This window comes from Anguilla rostrata, chromosome 7 (genome assembly GCF_018555375.3).
Source record: "Anguilla rostrata isolate EN2019 chromosome 7, ASM1855537v3, whole genome shotgun sequence".
Taxonomy (NCBI): domain Eukaryota; kingdom Metazoa; phylum Chordata; class Actinopteri; order Anguilliformes; family Anguillidae; genus Anguilla; species Anguilla rostrata.
The window spans coordinates 12,760,966-12,780,565 of record NC_057939.1 but is presented as its reverse complement, the minus strand read 5'-3'; the positions used below and the strand labels follow the sequence as shown (position 1 = coordinate 12,780,565).

The 19,600-nt window shown below is 54.5% G+C and overlaps 1 protein-coding gene across 6 annotated transcripts in view; it reads left to right on the top strand.

Annotated features, from left to right (window-relative positions):
* kmt2e (lysine (K)-specific methyltransferase 2E) overlaps positions 1-19,282 on the top strand; it is a 47,956-nt gene extending 28,674 nt beyond the window's left edge. For 3 of the 6 annotated variants that reach the window (XM_064342873.1, XM_064342874.1, XM_064342875.1), the window contains 16 exons: positions 921-1,038; positions 1,206-1,315; positions 1,711-2,008; positions 4,359-4,457; positions 6,452-6,523; positions 7,092-7,271; positions 7,993-8,373; positions 8,822-9,115; positions 9,580-9,721; positions 10,355-10,590; positions 13,054-13,110; positions 13,882-14,349; positions 15,075-15,322; positions 15,527-15,615; positions 16,529-16,623; positions 17,001-19,282. In XM_064342873.1, coding sequence (XP_064198943.1) covers positions 921-1,038; positions 1,206-1,315; positions 1,711-2,008; positions 4,359-4,457; positions 6,452-6,523; positions 7,092-7,271; positions 7,993-8,373; positions 8,822-9,115; positions 9,580-9,721; positions 10,355-10,590; positions 13,054-13,110; positions 13,882-14,349; positions 15,075-15,322; positions 15,527-15,615; positions 16,529-16,623; positions 17,001-18,083 — 3,970 coding nt within the window. In that variant the 3' untranslated portion in view covers positions 18,084-19,282. The remainder of the gene's footprint in view (positions 1-920; positions 1,039-1,205; positions 1,316-1,710; positions 2,009-4,358; positions 4,458-6,451; positions 6,524-7,091; positions 7,272-7,992; positions 8,374-8,821; positions 9,116-9,579; positions 9,722-10,354; positions 10,591-13,053; positions 13,111-13,881; positions 14,350-15,074; positions 15,323-15,526; positions 15,616-16,528; positions 16,624-17,000) is intronic. The other 3 variants (XM_064342877.1, XM_064342876.1, XM_064342878.1) reach the window with 3 other exon arrangements.
* The last annotated feature ends 318 nt before the right edge of the window (positions 19,283-19,600 follow it).

The window sequence follows — 19,600 nt, the reverse complement described above, 5'->3', positions numbered from 1 at the left end:
GTGTGTGGTAGCTGTGGTGGTTTGGTCTGTTGGGAGCTGTGGTGGTTTGGTCTGTGTGTAGCTGTGTTGGTCTGTGGTGGTAGCTGTGTGGTTTGTCTGTGTGGGGTAGCTGTGGTGGTGTGGTCTGTGTGTGGTAGCTGTGATGGTTTGGTCTGTGTGTGGTAGCTGTGGTGGTTTGGTCTGTGTGTGGTAGCTGTGGTGGTTTGGTCTGTGTGTGGTAGCTGTGGTGGTGTGGTCTGTGTGTGGTAGCTGTGGTGGTGTGGTCTGTGTGTGGTAGCTGTGGTGGTGTGGTCTGTGTGTGGTAGCTGTGGTGGTTTGGTCTGTGTGTGGTAGCTGTGGTGGTGTGGTCTGTGTGTGGTAGCTGTGGTGGTGTGGTCTGTGTGTGGTAGCTGTGGTGGTTTGGTCTGTGTGTGGTAGCTGTGGTGGTGTGGTCTGTGTGTGGTAGCTGTGTGGTTGGTCTGTGTTGGTAGCTTGGTGGTGTGGTCTGTGTGTGGTAGCTGGGTGGTTGGTCTGTGTGTGGTAGCTGTGGTGGTGTGGTCTGTGTGTGGTAGCTGTGGTGGTGTGGTCTGTGTGTGGTAGCTGTGGTGGTGTGGTCTGTGTGTGGTAGCTGTGGTGGTGTGGTCTGTGTGTGGTAGCTGTGGTGGTTTGGTCTGTGTTAGCTGGTGTGTGTGTGGTGGTGTGGTCTGTGTGTGGTAGCTGTGATGGTTTTGGTCTGTGTGTGGTAGCTGTGGTGGTGTGGTCTGTGTGTGGTAGCTGTGGTGGTGTGGTCTGTGTGTGGTAGCTGTGGTGGTGTGGTCTGTGTGTGGTAGCTGTGGTGGTGTGGTCTGTGTGTGGTAGCTGTGGTGGTGTGGTCTGTGTGTGGTAGCTGTGGTGGTTTGGTCCCACTGCCTGTGCTCTAACCGCTCCCCCTCGCTCCGCAGGCCGTACCCGTTCGTTCTCTTCTACTCCAAGTTCCACGGGCTGGAGGTGTGTGTGGACGCCCGCAGCTTCGGGAACGAGGCCCGCTTCATCCGCCGCTCCTGCATCCCCAACGCCGAGGTGAGCGTCCAATCGCACGCCAGTGACTGCCCCCCCCCCCAGCTGTGGGGCGTTGCCGTGTGAGCGCTGCCGTGGGGCGTGGCATCGGGCTGTTCGGTGCGGTCCCCATGGCCGTGGATCAGGGGTGTTCACAGAGCCTCACCTTCAGTCTCTCTGCCCCCACGCAGGTGCGTCATGTGATCGAGGACGGCACGCTGCACCTGTACATCTACTCTCTGAGGCCCATCGTCAAGGGCAGCGAGATCACCATTGGCTTCGACTACGACTACGGCAGCTGGTGAGCACGTGCACACACACACGCTCACACACACACACACGTACACACACACACACACACACGCACGCACGCAGGCTGTGGTAGAGGGCGATTCCCCTGTCACAACCGGTCAGCACAGTGTAATGAGAGCTCTCTGTGAGGGGGGATGTGAGTCAGTGGCACACCCCTGGCATTGTGTCTGTGCTGCCATTCCTTCGGCGTGCGGTACTGTGCCTTCACTTCCCAGTCTGTGCGCTGAATGGCATGTTCAGACTAGACGAGGCTTTCCTTCTACATTTCACTGAAACCTTCTGCTAGCGATTCAGCGCCTCCCGTGCCTCCCGTGCCCCATTATGAAAGCAGTGGCGTTTAGCCGCTGATGCTAACGCGGCCGCCGCGCCGCTCTCCCCCCGCAGTAAGTACAAGGTGGACTGCGCGTGCCTGAAGGGGAACCCGGAGTGCCCCGTGCTCAAGCACAACTCAGAGCCCACCGAGAACGACACGCGGCGGCGGCGCGGCCGCAAGGACAAGGACCCGCCCCGGGAGCGGGAGCGCGAGCGCGAGAGGGAGCGGGAGCGGGACGGGGAGGGCGCGCAGAACCAGAACATCACGCTGGACTGCGACGGAGCCAACGCCGCCGCCAAGGGCAAGGCCCTCGCCGACGCCAAGCAGAGGAAGCTGTCCCCCCTCCGGCTCTCCATCTCCAACAACCAGGTACCCCCGTCCCCACCCGCCGATCCACCACCCTTACTGCTGAGGCACCTGCACTCCAGGGGAAAAACATGAATTCACAATGCGGAGAACGGGAAATGATTATTTTCTCATTTGCTTCCTTTCAAAACCAATTACTTTTTATCTTACTCACTTTTGTGAAAGCCCGTGGCTTCTGTTTGTAAACGCACTGTAACAGTGCACTGTGGGATTGCTGGCTGACTGTTGTTGGTGTCCAGGAGGACGGTTTTCATGGTCATTGATTTGCATGAATGTGTTTTCAGTTCAGCTGAATGCGATGATTTCAAATCAAATCAGTGGCTGGTAAAACCGCGAGTGGTTTTGAAATGGACATCAACAGAGAGAGAATCTTGCATCACCGTTATTATTTTTGGTTCATGTTTTTTCCCCAGTGCGGGTTCCCTTTCACCCACTTCCTGCCTGTCACAGTGTCAATCACCTCCTCACTCCGCCCCTCACTTTTCCTTCCTCTTCTACACAGAGGCCTGTTTTCTTTCAGTCATTGTGATGTCACCATCTCCCTGACAACAGCAGTTCTCCCATAGTCCTTCACCCTCATCTGCCCCTCATTGTGGTTTTTAATGTCCTTTCACCCCCCCCCCCCCCGCCACCCTGTCACACCACTCCATCGTCATCACCATCGTCATCTTCACACCACCATCGCCATGACCATCACATTTCACTTGCATTTCAGTTTGCGTTCAGGGCATTGATGGGGGCCATTTCTCTGTATGGCCATCGGCAGCCGTGGTGTTCTGGTGGTGGTGCTTTGAAATGAGCCTTCCTGTGCGGTTGTCTGTCTGGTCCATGCAAACACGCGTCTGATGCCCAAGCGCTCACGGTCTGTAAAGGTTTGTGTCTCGTAACGGTGAATCATGGGTCGGCGGGACTGCGCTGGGGCGAAGCGGAGGTGGAGGGAGCAGCGGCTGCCTGTCCTCCACGTGGCGGTAAATACGGCGGCCGATCCAGGTCGTCTGCGAGCGCGGGTTCTCTCTGCCCGCTGGGGAAAGGGGAAAACAGGCACAATGTGGCCCCTGATGGAACCCCTGTGAGCTTGGGCGTCGGCTCTACCCCAGGGGCCCTCACAGAGAACTTCCTGTAGGAGTGTGGCACAGACACCTCTCTCTCTCTCTCTCTCTCTCTCTCTCTCTCTTTCTGTCATTCTCTCTCTCTCTCTCTCTCTCTTTCTGTCATTCTCTCTCTCTCTCTCTCTTTCTGTCATTCTCTCTCTCTCTCTCTCTTTCTGTCATTCTCTCTCTCTTTCTCCTTCTCTTTCTGTTTATCTCCCTCCATCTGGCCCTTTTTTCTTTCTTTTTCGTAAATACTTCATGACAAAACCAACAGCTCATCTAGACCGGTTTCTGTTGTGCAGAGTTATCCGTAAATCCATGTCGAGGGTTTCTGTGTCCCTCTGTATTCTGTCCGGCGTGCTCTTGGCCCCTAACGTGGGGGGCGGGCCCCTGCCTCCTCTCTCTGGCTCCTCCGCGCCGCAGTGTCACGTGTCTCCTGCAGGTGGCGGCGCTGGCAGGGCTGTGCTGTGGCTTTCAGCTGCGTGTGTGAGCGCGTTAGACAGACCCCTCTCTGTGGGGCTGTGTCTGCGCAGAGCTCGGCGACAGGGGGGGGCAGCTGTCAGTGACGTCCGTCCGTGTGATTAATAGAGATGGGCCAAGAGGTGATGAGTGATGGAACACACACACACACACACACACACACACACACACCCACACCACACACACCACACGCACACACACGCACACACTCATACACACACTCACACACACACACACACACACGCACACACACACACACAAACGCACACACACACACTCAGAGGCCTGTAGTGATGCTGGGCAAGGCTCCAGGTGGAGGCATGTGCTTTGTTTTGCTGAGTGACAGGGGTGTGATCTGTAGAGCAGGTGAGGATTGGCTGAGTGCAGGCAGTGAGGTAGGGCACTCAGGACTGACCTGGCATTGGAAGGCATGGACCCCACTTGGCCAGGGCCACAGCCGCACTGTCGCACACACTCTGTCACTGTCACTGCGATCATCCAGCACCACACACAGAGCACCAGCGGGGGCCCACGCACCAACACTTTGTCACCCTGACCAGCCGACGCTGCACACAAATCGAGGACCTCACCACGTACGTCACCCAACACGCCAACACAGAGACGCCGCCGACCGCCCACCCCAGTCCGGTCTCCTGCCCCTGGCCCTGCCCCTCACCCCCCTCCTCCCTCTCTCTCCCGCACCCCCCACCCCCCCGTCCAGTCGGGAGCCAGACTGGCGCGAGTGCAGTGCTAAAGCAGCCCCCCCCTCTCTCCACCTGCAGGAGCCTGAGTTAATAGAGGATATTGAAGAGAAAACCTCCGTTAGCAATGAAGTAGAGATGGAGTCGGAGGAGCAGATTGCGGAGAGGAGGAGGAAGATGGTAAGTGTGCGGGCGCCTCGGCGAGCGCCGCCCTGCTGGGGGAGCCCTGGTGGCGCTGCGTGGTCGTGTCTGTGAGGGGCGCAGCCCGTGCCCCCCCTCGCCTTCCCCCCCAATAACTCGCTACCGCCGACGCCGCCGTCCTGCTACTGCTCTCTCTACACCTGTTGCGTCCGTGCTCCCCCCCCCCCCCGGCTCTCTCTCACCCTCTCTCGTCCTTTCGCCCTCTTCCAAAGGCTGCTAATCTACTCCAGGGCCTCAAGAAAAATGGGTGTTTTTATATTGGGCTCATTTTATCTGTTATCTTAAATTTCATTTGAGATTTTCCTCCTTCTCGCCCTCAGTGCCATTTCTGCTCCACAGAGCCCCAAGCTCTTTTATGCCTTTATTTGTTTCCCGTATGGTCCTTTCATCCGGAGCCAGCTCCATATCCTCCTCTGTCTGACGTTAGGCTTCATCACCCCAGGGTAAAATGTGCCCCACTATGGATGGATTGAACCTGCAACCTCTGGCTCCTCATCCACACATTACCACTTATGTATTGCTACTGCTACTTTGTCTAATAATAATGATAATACTAATGAAGTTATTATTAGCACAGTTACAGGGTGAATGACATGGGATAGTGCATCTTAATTTTTTGGAATATATCCTATGTAGTAGTCTTTGCTAGGTCTTGGTAATTCTTTCATTGCCCATGTCACGTTGTTTAGGAAACATAAACTCACACACACACACACTATACACACAATACACAGACGCAGATACACTAAATACACACACACACACACACTCTCTCACTGTGGTATTTGTCGTGCTGTCAGCTCTTGCGCGCAGCAGGCCTGAGATGTGTAGACTGCTGAGACGGTCTTTCTGCCGGCGACTGGCTCTGTAATAGCGACAGTCAGATCTGAGGCTGCTTTACGCCAGAGCCTTCTGAGGGCTTCTGGGTAGGAAGGCTGCCCCGGCGTGAACAGGCCTTCCTTATTCTGTCAGTCGCAAACCCATCCACTTCAGGGATCTGTCAGTAGGGCTCTTCATTTTACCCAACAGCTACAGAGCCCCAGTATATACCCAAGTGACAGACATGCTGACCAAGCAGCTCCTGTCTGCCTACTCAAAGCCCTTCCCAGCATGCAGTGCGTCTTTTTTGTGAAATAATAAGCAGGTTTTGGAATTGCATTCATATGTGGAGATGTAGGCTGCAGCCATGTGAAGTGATGTTGGTAGTTTCACTGAATGGCAGCTCGGTTGATCAGCTTGTGGGTATGGAGAGCGCTTCCTGGCTTGGTTTCGGTGTGAGGATTGTAATGAGTGAAGTAAGAGGGTTCTTTGGCTGGCTGGTGCTGCTGGGATGGGTGCGGTGTGAGGTTCTGGTGGTGGGACTCTAATGACGCTGATGCCATGGGATGTGGCCAGATGTGTGAGTGTGAGCGGGGGTGGGAGGAGCCTGGTTTAGTGACAGTCAGTCTGTCGATGACACCCAGGTCTATAGCTCCGCCCCATGTTTGTCTGAGAAGCTCATGCTCCTGATCTCTTTTATGTGCCCGGGGTTTGAGTTGCCGGGCGTAGCTGTTAGCTGTTAGCAGTGTGACCCTGGACTGGTTGTGTGATCCCTGCTGGAGCACTTAATCTTCATCTTAACCTTTCAGCGTGTAGTTCTGTATCAGCCTGGAAAAGGCTGTGAGTGTGTGTGTGTGTGTGTTTGTAAGTGTGTGTGTGTGTGTGTCTGTCTGTCTGTCTTCCTGTGTACCCGCTCTCTGAAAGGTGATGTTGTGTGAGCTCAGTGCTGGGGAGGAACAGACGGACCCCCCCCTCTTCCCTGGAGCAGCTGGGCTCTTCCACCTCCCCATGCCCCGCCCCCTGCCCCCCCCTCCCCATTCCCCCAAGGCAGGATCCATGTCCCTGACACCCTGCTTGTTCCGGACCAGCAGGGGGCGCTGTGTATATGTGTGTGGGGGGACTCTTGTCTTCTAAACCAGCTGTCTCTCATTCAGGCCACTCCAGTGGAGGAGTCCCATCTGCCCAGTGGGGGGGGCTCCAGCTGGATGGGACTAAGAAACAAGGAGGTAACCTCACCCCCCAACCCCCCCCCCCCCCCAAATCCAAACCCTGTCCTGCCTGCCTACCACCTCCTAGGCTCACACACATACTAACCCCCACACTGTGTCCCTGTGTCTGACCCTAGCCTGAGGTCAGGGACTGCCCCCTGTTTGGTGGTGAGACTGGCTCCAGTGGGGTCTCAGAAAAGTCCCCTCAGTTCCCACACACACACACACAGACGCAGACACATGCACACACACATACACACACAGGAATTACAGCTACGTACGCGATTTGAAAGGACGTCGTGTTTTTACATTTTTTTTAACCTCTAACCTCGGGATACCGTTTTTTTTTCCGGACAGGAGTTAAAAAGCTGCCCTCCTTTCCTCTCTCTGACTCCCGCCCTGCTGCAGGGTGTGCTCTGTTTCCTGCCTGCTAGAATGAGTGTGGAGTGTGTGCGCAGTGTGCGCGTGTGTGTGTGTGTGGCGTGATGCCCCTGCTGCCCAGCCTGAGGGGCGGTGTTGGGGGTGGGGCCGGGGTGGGCGGAGCCCGGCCGCAGGGGGGCTGACGGTTCACACCCTCTCTCCGCAGACGCGGGAGGAGCGGAAGATGGAGGCCATCCTGCAGGCCTTCGCTCGGATGGAGAAGAGGGAGAAGCGCAGGGAGCAGGCCCTGGAGAGGATCGGCACCAAGGCCGAGGGCGGGGCCCGCAACGACATCAAGGAGGAGCCCCCCGCCACACCTGAGGCTGAGGTCCCCGCTGTGCTGCAGGTATGCGCTCTGACACACACACACACACACACCTGTACATACACACACACTCTCACACACGCCTGTACATACACACACTCTCTCATACACACCTGTACACACACACACACACACACACCTGTACATACACACACACACATACACCTGTACATACACACACACACACACACTCTCATACACGCCTGTACATACACACACACTCTCATACACACCTGTACATATACACACACACACACACACACACACACCTGTACATACACACACACACACACACACACACACACACACACACACACACACACACACACGCCTGTACATACACACACACACACACACACACTCTCATACACACCTGTACATACACACACACTCTCATACACACCTGTACATACACACACACACACACACACACACACACACACACTTATACACACCTGTACATACACACACACACACACACACACACACACTCTCATACACACCTGTACATACACACACACACTCTCATACACACCTGTACATATACACACACACACACACACACACACACAATATCTCCTTTCTACACAGAGCTGTTGTTACCTTCATGGTGTTTCTAGCCTGTCTTGATCTTGTGAGATGCTGAAATCCCAGCTCTTAGTTAACCCTTCTCCGCATCTCCTCCTCTCCCTCTCTGTCCCTCTCTCTCCCTCCCTCTCCTCTCTCTCTCCCTGTTTGTCAGCCCCTGCTGGACGTGGTGAAGGAGGAGCCGGGGGTGAAGCCGGTGGCGGTGGCGGCGGCGGCGGCGGCAGCGGCGGCGGCCAAGGTGAGCCGCTCCAAGCAGCGGAAGAGCTTCTCGCGGAGCCGCACGCACATCGGGCAGCAGCGCCGCCGCGCTCGCACCATCAGCACCTGCTCCGACCTGCAGCCCGGCTCCCCTGCCGAGAGCCTGGAGCCGCCGCCCCCCGAGCCCAGCGAGAGCCAGTCCCCCACCGCCGCCGCCGCCGCCGCCGCCCCCGAGCCCGAGCCCCTCCCCCTGCAGCCCCCCGACGCCAGCCCCCCCCACAGCGGCTCCCCCGCGCCCCCCTGCCGCTCCGCACACAAATACCCCAAGACTAAAAAGGTACCGCTCCCCCCCCTCGCACCCAGTGCACCGCCTTCACAGTTTGAGCCGGTCCAGGTCTTACTAGACGCAGGCGATCAAAGATAGTGGAGGAAAGTAACAAGATACACAAGTCAGTGTAGGACGGTGCCCGTGCAGTGTAGCCAGATTGTCGGGGTCTTAATGGAAATGCATTGAGACCCAACAGTCTTACATGAATGTTGAAGCAGAACACACTCTGATCAGGATGTCTATTCGGAATTTCCTTGTAAAACCTGGAATTTCTGAATCTGCTCTCTATCAATAGTGTTCTATCCATCCCTGACTGAACAGTAGAATTGCTTATGAGAGAACAGTAACCAAACAGTAGAACATTAACTGAAAGTGTACTGGGACAGACGTGTGGTGAAACAGGGCTTCAGCAGTGCTTGACGTGGGGCGTCCTCTCCTCCCTCGCCCCCCTCCGCAGCACTTGGTGAGCGAGTGGATGGGCGAGAAGCCCGAGCGGGTGGTGCGGACGCCCGAGCCGGCTCCAGAGCGCCCCCTGCGCATCAGCAGCGACCCCGAGGTGCTGGCCACTCAGCTCAACTCCCTGCCGGGCCTGGCCTGCAGCCCGCACGTGTACAGCACGCCCAAACACTACATCCGCTTCTCCTCGCCCTTCCTGGCCGGCCGCAGCGCCTCCGCGCCCGGCGTGCCAATCAGCCGCCGGCGCTCCCGCGAGCTGCCCGAGACCCCGCCCACCTCCGGGTCCTGCAAGAAGGTAGCTCAGGAGCACGCGCTCTCTCTGTGCACTCTCTGTGTGTGCACTCTTACTCTCTGTCACACTCTTACTCTCTCACCCACACTCTTACTCTCTCACACACTCTTCTGTGCTACTGTCTCATGTTCTCTTTCACTCAAGCACAGTAACACACACGTATGTGCCTTCTCTTTTGCACATGCTCACACTCACTTTCACGCTTGATGTCTTAATCTAACCGTCTCTCTCTTGCTCTCTCCCTCCCTCCATCTCCTTCTCTCTCTTGCCCTGTTTCTCTCTCCCTCTCTCTTTCTCCCCCTCTCTCTCCCTCCCTTTCTCTCTATCTCTATCTCCCCCTCATTCTCTTTTTCTATCTCCCTGTCTTTCCCTCATCTCCCTTGCTTTCTCTCTCATTCTCTTTCTCTCTTGCTCTCTCCCTCCCTTTCCCTTCATTCCCCTCTCTCTCTCTCTCTCTCTCTCTGCAGCGCTGGCTGAGGCAGGCTCTGCAGGAGGAGGGGTCCCCTAGCCGGCCCCCCTTCATCCTGCCCAGCGAGGGGCCCCTCAGCCCCCCCATCAACGGGGACTCGGACTGCGGCCTCCCCTTCAACGGCAGCTGCACTTTACCAGGTCTGTGTCACGCCCTGCAGCTCCCATTACGCACTGGAGACCTTCTGCCTGAGGGGCTAGTGATTGGGTTAGCTTTGAAAGGTCAATGAGATGATGTCACTGAGCAGTGCGAGTGTGTGCGTGGGCGTGTGTGTGTGTTCCACTCTGTAACTCCTGTCTCCTCTATGTCTGTGACAGAGCTGCCCACTCCTGTGAGCGTGCGTGTGAGCATGCGTGTGAGTGGAGTGCGTGTGTGTGTGTGTGTGTGAGTGTGTGACCCTGTGAGTGTCTGTTCTGTAACTCCTGTCTCCTCTGTGTGTGTGTGTGTGACAGAGCTGCCCACTCCTCTGAGCGTGTGTGTGTGTGTGTGTGAGTGTGTGACCCTGTGAGTGTCTGTTCTGTAACTCCTGTCTCCTCTGTGTGTGTGTGTGTGACAGAGCTGCCCACTCCTCTGAGCGTGTGTGTGTGTGTGTGTGTGAGTGTGTGACCCTGTGAGTGTCTGTTCTGTAACTCCTGTCTCCTCTGTGTGTGACAGAGCTGCCCACTCCTCTGAGCGTGAGTGTGAGCGTGCGTGTGAGTGGTATGTGTGTGTGTGGTGTGTGTGTGTGTGTGTTCCACGCTGTAACTCCTGTCCTCTGTGTGTATGTGTGACAGAGCTGCCCACCCCTCTGAAGAAGCGGAGGCTGTACCCTCTGGACGCCTGCATGTCGGAAGGCTCCACCCCCTACTGCTCGCCCTGCGCCACGCCCACCCGCACCGACCTCCCAGAGACGCCCGGGACGCCCCACCTCCTCTCCACCCCGCCCCGCACGCGCTCAGAAGACCAGAGCGCAGACCCCTCGCCCCCGACCCCCACACACACCCCACAGGCACTTACCGGTTCAGTGGAGGTGAGTACAGACGCACAGAAACACACTTACGCAAGTGCATACGCATAAACACACGCGCGCAAACAGTATACGTACACACACAACACATACGCACACATACACATAACACATACACATAACACATACGCACACATACACATAACACATACGCACACATACGCATTAACACATACGCACACATACACAAACACATACACATACACTACCACACATACCATAACACATACGCACACATACGCATTAACACATACGCACACATACACATAACACATACACATAACACATACACATAACACATACGCACACATACACATAACACATAGGCACACATACGCATTAACACATACGCACACATACACATAACACATACACATAACACATACGCACACATACACATAACACATAGGCACACATACACATGACACATACACACACATACACATGACACATACGCACACATACACACATACACATATAGCACACATACCATAACACATACACATAACACATACCACACATACAACATAACCACATACACAACATACAAAACACAATACGCATACATACACATGACACCATACCACACATACACATAACACACATGCGCACACATACAATACGCACACATACACATAACACATACGCACACAACCACACATACACATAACACATACGCACACATCACATGACACATACGCACAATACCGAAACACACGACCACATAGACGATACGACACATACACATAAGCACAACGACAATACTAGATACGCACATTACACACATACACTACACACATACAATTACACATACGCACATACGCATTAACACATACGCACACATACACATAACACATACGCACACATACGCATAACACTCGCACATACACATAACACTACCATAACACATGCACACATACAATAACAGTGCACACATACCATACGCACACATACATGTACATGCATGCAACATACATAACACATACGGACACATACACATAAACATGCGACACATACACATAACACATACGCCACATACATGAACATACGCACATCATACTGCATACATACAATAACACATGCGCACATACACATTGCACAATACACATAACATGACGTACACATTTCACATACAATCTGTCATACATACACATGCCACAATTACATAACACATACGCACATTACATCATCGCACACATACACATAACATTACGCACACATACAATCGCACACATACACATAACATCTACGCATACATCACATGGACATTACGCACACATACGATTAAACATACACATATACACATACGCACATATACATGACACATCGCAACATACACATAACACATGCAGCGTACACATACGCACACATACACATAACACATACGCACATTACAATAACACATATACGACATACACATACACTACGCACATACACATACGCACATTCATCACATAACACATACGGCACACTTACTGCACATAAACATAACACTTACGCAAAACATACACATGAACAGTACGACACATACCATGAACAATACGCAACATAACATAGCAACACATACAAATAAATGAGCAACGCATACACTATAACCACATACGACATACACATAACACATACGCACACATACACATACGCACACATACACATAACACATACGCACACATACACATACGCACACATACACATAACACATACGCACACATACACATGACACATACGCACACATACACATACACATACACATAACACATACGCACACATACACATGACACATACGCACACATACACATAACACATACGCACACATACACATACGCACACATACACATAACACATACGCACACATACACATAACACATACGCACACATACACATACGCACACATACACATAACACATACGCACACATACACATTAACACATACACATTAACACATACGCACACATACACATACGCACACATACACATAACACATACGCACACATACACATTAACACATACACATTAACACATACGCACACATACACATTAATACATAGGCACACATACACATAACACATACGCACACATACACATTAACACATACGCACACATACACATTAACACATACGCACACATACACACATAACACATACGCACACATACACATTAACACATACGCACACATACACATAACACATACGCACACATACACATTAACACACAGGCACACACACACACACACTCACACACACATAAAGATTTACTTGTACGCGCACATACACAAGCTCAGACACAGACATACGTAAACATTAACACGTAGGCACATGCACGCACACGCACACACACACACATAAACATTAACTTGTATGCACACATACACACGCATAAATATTAACTCATACACACACGTACACATTAACTCTTACTCACACACACTCACATACGCGCGCACAGTCACGCATTTCTTCTGTGTTCCAGAGCGAATCTTCTCCGGAAAGTTCCCCGGAGAGCAGCCGGAGGCCCAGCGTGCAGGAGGTGAGAGGGAGACGATTACCCGTCAGAGAGGGAGAGAACGTGTGTGTGCGTGTACATGTGTGTGCGTGTGTGTGTGTGCGTGTGCGTGTGCGTGTGCGTGTGTGTGTGTGTGTGTGTGCGTGTGTGCGTGTCTGTGTGCGTGTCTGTGTGTGTGCGTGTGTGTGTGCGTGTGCGTGTGCGTGTGCGTGTTTGTGTGCGTGTGCATGTCTGTGTGCGTGTTTGTGTGCGTGTGCGTGTCTGTGTGCGTGTGCATGTCTGTGTGCGTGTGCATGTCTGTGTGCGTGTTTGTGTGCGTGTGCGTGTTTGTGTGTGTGTGCATGTCTGTGTGCTTGTGCATGTCTGTGTGTGAGGCTTTGGACTTAAACCTCCCCTTTATTGAGACGTAATGCAGCAAATGTAATTCCGTGTAAACTGAATCAGGGAAAACCACTGAAATAGGAGAGGAAAGAAAAACAATGAAATAAATGGGTAAAAAACGGCGTTTGTGCTGTTGGTGTCCCACATTGTTCATATCTGGGTAATGAAGTGAGGAAGCTGCTGTTGTCCAGCATGCAAATTGCCTCAATTACCGTCCGTGTTTTATTAAACGCAAACGCAAACCTGCTTTCCCTGGGAGTTAAATGGAGAGAGACGGAGCGGTAGAGACATGGAGAGGAACCATTACCTCCTCAGAAGCTAATTTGACTCGATTGTGCGTGTTTGAAAGACACTAAGTGCTGGCATTATGTGCTGCAGTGCTTAATGTGCCCCCCCCCACTCTTTCCCCGGCAGGCTGAGCGCCCCCCCTCGCTGCTGTCCTCCCCCTGCGTGCGGGGGCCCAGTCTGGACGCGCCACCCCAGGAGATCAGGACGGTGGGTGCCCTGAGCCCGCGGCCCCCCAGGCCGGAGCCGCAGGACTGCGGGGGGGACGAGGCCGGGGAGGCCGGGGCGGAGACCGCGGCCGACGCCCCCCTGGGCGAGCTCCCCGGACCCCCCTACCCGGCCTGGATGAAGAGCCCCGAGCGGGGGGGCCTCTCCTTCTCCCAGGTCAACTCCAACCTGCGCGACCTGACCCCCTCCCACACCCTGGACCCCGGGGCCTTCCGGCCCGACACCGCCCCCGCCTCCTTCGGGGAGGGGGCGCTCTACTACCCCTGCGCGGAGGAGGGGGGCGCCCTGGGCTTCTCACGCTCGCTCGGGGGGGACGGAACAGGAGAGGGCGGAGGCGGGACTGCGCAGAACCCCCCCCAGAAGAAAAAGGTGAGCAGACTGTCAGTGTGAAACTAAGAGCCTCTGGTACACTGTACACAGGTACAGAGTGTCTCTGACTGTCAGATAGCACTGTGACACTGATAGATCTGTGAAAGATGTTTCCCTCCACCTTACAGTCTCCATTGTACAGTACATGTGTAGGTAAATGTGTAGGTACAAATGTGACTATTTGAGGCAGTTTTATTACAGAAAAAAGGTATCTTTGGCAGGGACTACCTGTATGATTCTGTATTCTATTTAGATGCTCTTTAGTGTAGTACTGTATGGGTTGGGCAGAGATCTCTCGATGACTCACAGAGGGTTTCATTATGAGCTTGTGGGCGAGTATCAGTTGTGCACGCAGCGGGTGCTGATGCTGTGTGTGTGTGTGTACTTGCGTGTGTGTGTGCGTGGTGGTGTGTGTGTATGTGTGTGTGTGTGTGTGCTGTGCGTGTGTGCGTGGTGGTGTGTGTGTGTTTGTGTGTGTGTGCTTGTGTGTGCGTGTGTGCATGTTTGTGTGTTTGTGCATGTGTGTGCTGCGTGTGTGCGTGGTGGTGTGTGTGTGCGCGTGTGTGTATGCGTGTGTGCGTGGTGGTGTGTGTGCGCGTGTGTGTGTTTGTGCATGTGTGTGCTGTGTGTGTGCGCGTGTGTGTGTTTGTGCGTGCGTGGTGGTGTGTGTGCGTGCGTGTGTGTGGTGATGTGTGTGCGTGTGGTGTGTGTGCGCGCGTCTCCAGGTGTCCCTGCTGGAGTACAGGAAGCGTCAGCGTGAGGCTCGCCGCAGCGGCTCCAAGGTCGAGTGCGGTTCCCCCGTCTCCACGGCGCCGCCGCTGGTGGGACTGTGCAGTGCTGCGTTCGAAGTTGCCATGGAGACCGCCCCCGAGCCCCCGGCGCAGTCGGCCGCCCCCGCCCCTGAAGCGCCCCAGTCGAGCGACGGCACAGAGACTCCGCCCCAGGGGGAGAGAGAGGGGGGAGAGGGACAGTGGTAGGTGCCTCCGCTCAGATCAGCTGTTCTTTGTGTGCTGGAGCAGAGCTGCAGCCTGGAGGCGGAGCTTGGCTGTGGCATGGAGGCGGAGCTTAGCTGCAGTGTAGAGGCGGAGCTTAGCTGTAGTGTGGAGGTGGAGCTTGGGTGCAGCACAGACGCAGAGTGGAGGTGCAGTGTGGTTTATCTCTGATCTCTCTGTCTCAGGACGTCCTCTACATCAGTGGAGCAGGCGAGGGAGCGGGGCTACCACCGAGCACTGCTACTGAGCGACCACCGCAAGGACCGAGACGCAGGTCAGATTCACACACACGCATACACACACACACACTCACACACACACACACACACACCGCAAGGACCGAGACACAGGTCAGATTCACACACACGCATACACACACACACACACACACACTCACACACACACTCACACTCACACACACACCGCAAGGACCGAGACGCAGGTCAGAGTCACACACACACACATACACACACACACACACACACACACACACACTCACTCACTCACACACTCACACACCCACACTCACTCACTCACACACTCACACACCCACACTCACTCACTCACTCACACACACACTCACACACACACCGCAAGGACCGAGACGCAGGTCAGAGTCACACACACACACACACACACACACACACACACACACTCACTCACTCACACACTCACACACCCACACTCACTCACTCACACACTCACACACCCACACTCACTCACTCACTCACACACACACTCACACACACACCGCAAGGACCGAGACGCAGGTCAGAGTCACACACACGCTCACTCTCTCACACACACACACACTCACACACACCGCAGGACCGAACAGTCAGATCACACACAGATACACAACATCACTCACACACACACACGCATACACCAACGCAAGACGAGCACAGTCAATTCACACCACACACCAGCACATCATCCACACACACACACAACCACACACACCACACAACACACCACCACACACACACACAAGGACGAGACACAGCATCCACAAGCTACGCACCACGCCACAACCACACACACACACACACACACTAACACACACACACACACACACACACACACACACACACACACTCTCACACACACACACACACACACACACTCACGCACACACACACTCTGTAAAAGCTCTAACGGTGCGTGTGTGTGTGTGTGTGCTCCAGACGGCCCTGAGGCGGACGGCAGTGACGCAGGCGTGGTGAAGGAGAGCTCCTCTCCCAGCGCACACAGGACCTGCAGGAGTCCCTCTGTGCACAAGGTGAGACTGGCTCTGCGCTCGTCATGCTCCCCACACGCACAGCACCCTGCCCCCCCCCCCGCTGCCCCCGCCCCCCCCCCCCCCGCTGCCCCCGCCTCTGCATGTGTGACCCTGCCAAAGAGCTGCTAACTGCTGCAGCCCAGACCCAGTCCCCCTCTGTCCCTGCAGTCTCACGCTGCGCAGACGCACAGCAGGGAATAACCAACAGTCACTGCTATTTATAATCTGATCTAGAGCAAAGAAGCAAGTGACATCTCGCCAGTGTTTTTTTCATGACCGCATTAATTCATAGATATTTTTTTTGCCTCTTCCTCTCCCTCTTTTTCCTTCCCTCTCTTTGTCCCCCTCCCTCTCTCTCCCTCTCTCTCCCTCCCCAGCCGGGTTCCCCGGGCCCCAGCGTGGCCCCCCAGCCTGCGAGTCGCTCGGCGAAGGAGGAGGACAGCGATGGCCAGGCTCGCGCCCCCTGCCTCTCTCCGTCCGTTCAGCAGTCCGGCAAGCCCCTGGCGGCCAAAGCGGCCCCCCTCACCCCCAGCAAACTGCAGTGCGGCCCCCCCGGGGCCCCCCAGGGCCTGTACCCGAGCCCCTCCCTGCTGCACTCCCCGAAGCCGCAGCCCCAGGGCTCCCCGTACCGCGGCCAGCGATCCTTCCACTCGGGGCAGCCTCAGACTCAACCCCAGCCCCAGGCTTCGCAGGCCTCGGCCGCCTTCGCCCAGTACAGCGCCCAGACCGCGCCCCCTCCCCCGCCCCCTCCTCCCCCGGCTCCGCCCGTGTCCGCGGCCTACTTCCCCGGGCAGACGGCGGCCCCCTCCGGGCCCTTCCCCGGGTACAAGTCCTCTGTGGTGTCGCCCTTCCCGCCCGGCTCCCAGCCCCTGATGCAGACTCACCACGCGCTGCACTACCAGAGCTCCACGGCTCCGCCCCCTCCTCCTCCCCCGCCTCCGCACCCCCAGCCCGGGCCCCCCCTGCTGCACGTCAACATGGCCACGCCCATGCAGCAGCATCAGCTCCTGCTGAGCTCCGCCCCCCCGCCTCCCCATGTGATTGGCTCCGCCCCCCCACCACCTCCCCCTCCCCTGCAGGGCCAGGTGTCCCAGCAGCAGCCCAGCAGCAGTAATCTCCTGTCCCTCCAACAGGCCCCTCCTCCTCCCCCGCCCCCACCTCCTCCCCCTTCGGGCTCCACCAACCCCCCCTTACAGGCGGCGCATCACTACCAGAGTCTGGGGGGGTTCCAGACTCCCATGATGCACCCGGGGGCGAGCAGCGCCCCCAACGCGGCGTCCGCCAACTACCAGCCTCACCAACAGAGCGTGCTACCGCCCCCTCCCCCTCCCCCGCCTCAACAGGCTCCGCCCACACAGTCGCAGGCCACGCCCTCGCAGCTGCCCAGTGGAGCCCGTGGAGCTCCTCCCTCCTCGGCTCCCTTCCACACAGCAGGGTACCTTGGCACTGGGTGGCACTGACAACCCCCAAACCACCCCCCGCCCCCCAAAAGAAAATAAAAGCCCCACAAACTCACTTAAAGAGGTGCAAGGATACCATATAACATGTAAATATTTTCTATGTACTTGTACACAAAGCCAACGGAAAAACAGGACGAAGAAAAAGGGTACTTTTTTAAAGGAAAGAAGGAGTAAAAAAAAGACTGCGAAGCAATCCTGTAAAGAGACTTTGTACAAAATGACGACAGACGAATCCGGTGCTCATTACCCTCTCCATGACACCCTGTCCTCAAAGGCGCCTTTTCTATTTTATTCTTCTATTTCATAACCCCTCTCTCATGGCTGAGGGTCTCGTCTGTCTGTTTGTCTGTCTGGCGTCCTGCTGTCAGGCCCAGAGCTTTCTTTATCAATGGACATTCCACCCTCTCACCTTCCCTGTCTGTCTGTTTGTTCAGCGTTTCACATTTTCTCTTCATTTATCTGTTCTTTTCCCCATTTATTTGTGTATTTAGTGGCTCAGTTTAGTGAGAAAAGAAAGCTTTTTGTACAAAGAAAATACAGAATTATTATTTTTTTTATTCCTGCGTGTAACAAAATTTGTGCACCGCTGCAGAGGTTCGGAGAGAAAACCGTTCTGGGAGCCGACTTCACTGCCCCAGGAGTGCGCTCTGCGCACGCGTGTGTGCGCGAGCGTGGGTGTGTGCGTGTGTGAGTGCATGAGTGTGTGCGTGCGTGCGTGTGGGAGTGAGTGAGAGAGAGAGCGAGAGAGAGAGAACATTGCTAGGAAGTGAATGTCCTCTTGGCTTTTAAGATAGCCTGAGTGAGAAGTGACCGGTAGGTAGTATGTTAGCGGTTTATTTTTGAATTCTAATGGTTATTTGTAGAAAATGTAATTTAATGTATAGATGGTTACTCCAGCTTTCTGCAGAAGCGCGTGTACATAGTTGCTTCTTTTCTTTTCTATGCTTGTACAATTCGCTCCCATCCCATTTTGGAATATCGTTTGTAAATATGAGCGCTCTCTTTGCAAAGCTGAATGGTTCTGTGACAGTAGCACTATTTCTTTTTTCTGGACCCTCTATTGTATGTCTTTTTTTAATTGTGTGCGCGTGAGTGTGTGTGTGTGTGTGCGCGTGCGGAAGAGAGACTCAAGACACAGCACTGGTTAGCTATTTTCATTGCTCATGATAATAAATCACAGTTATGTCAGTTTTATACCACCAAGTGTGTCGTGTCATTGTCACTCTTGATTTACGGCGTCAGACGCTTTCCACTGGATCTCCACCTCAAGAGCTTATCGTTTTCACGCTTCCATCTCAGGCACTGAGACGTTTGTAAACGCACAGAGACAACAGCAGCTTGATGCCTTCATTGGGGTTCACGCGTGCATTCCACAGGCCACAGCATACTGCAGATGTTTATATAAATTATTTTGTTAAAATGTACTTGTTAAAATGTGTAATGTCACTATTAAAATTTTAGCCAATTTGAGAAGAGCTAACTGGTCACATCGGCTATTTATCTTCATGGGAGAACGT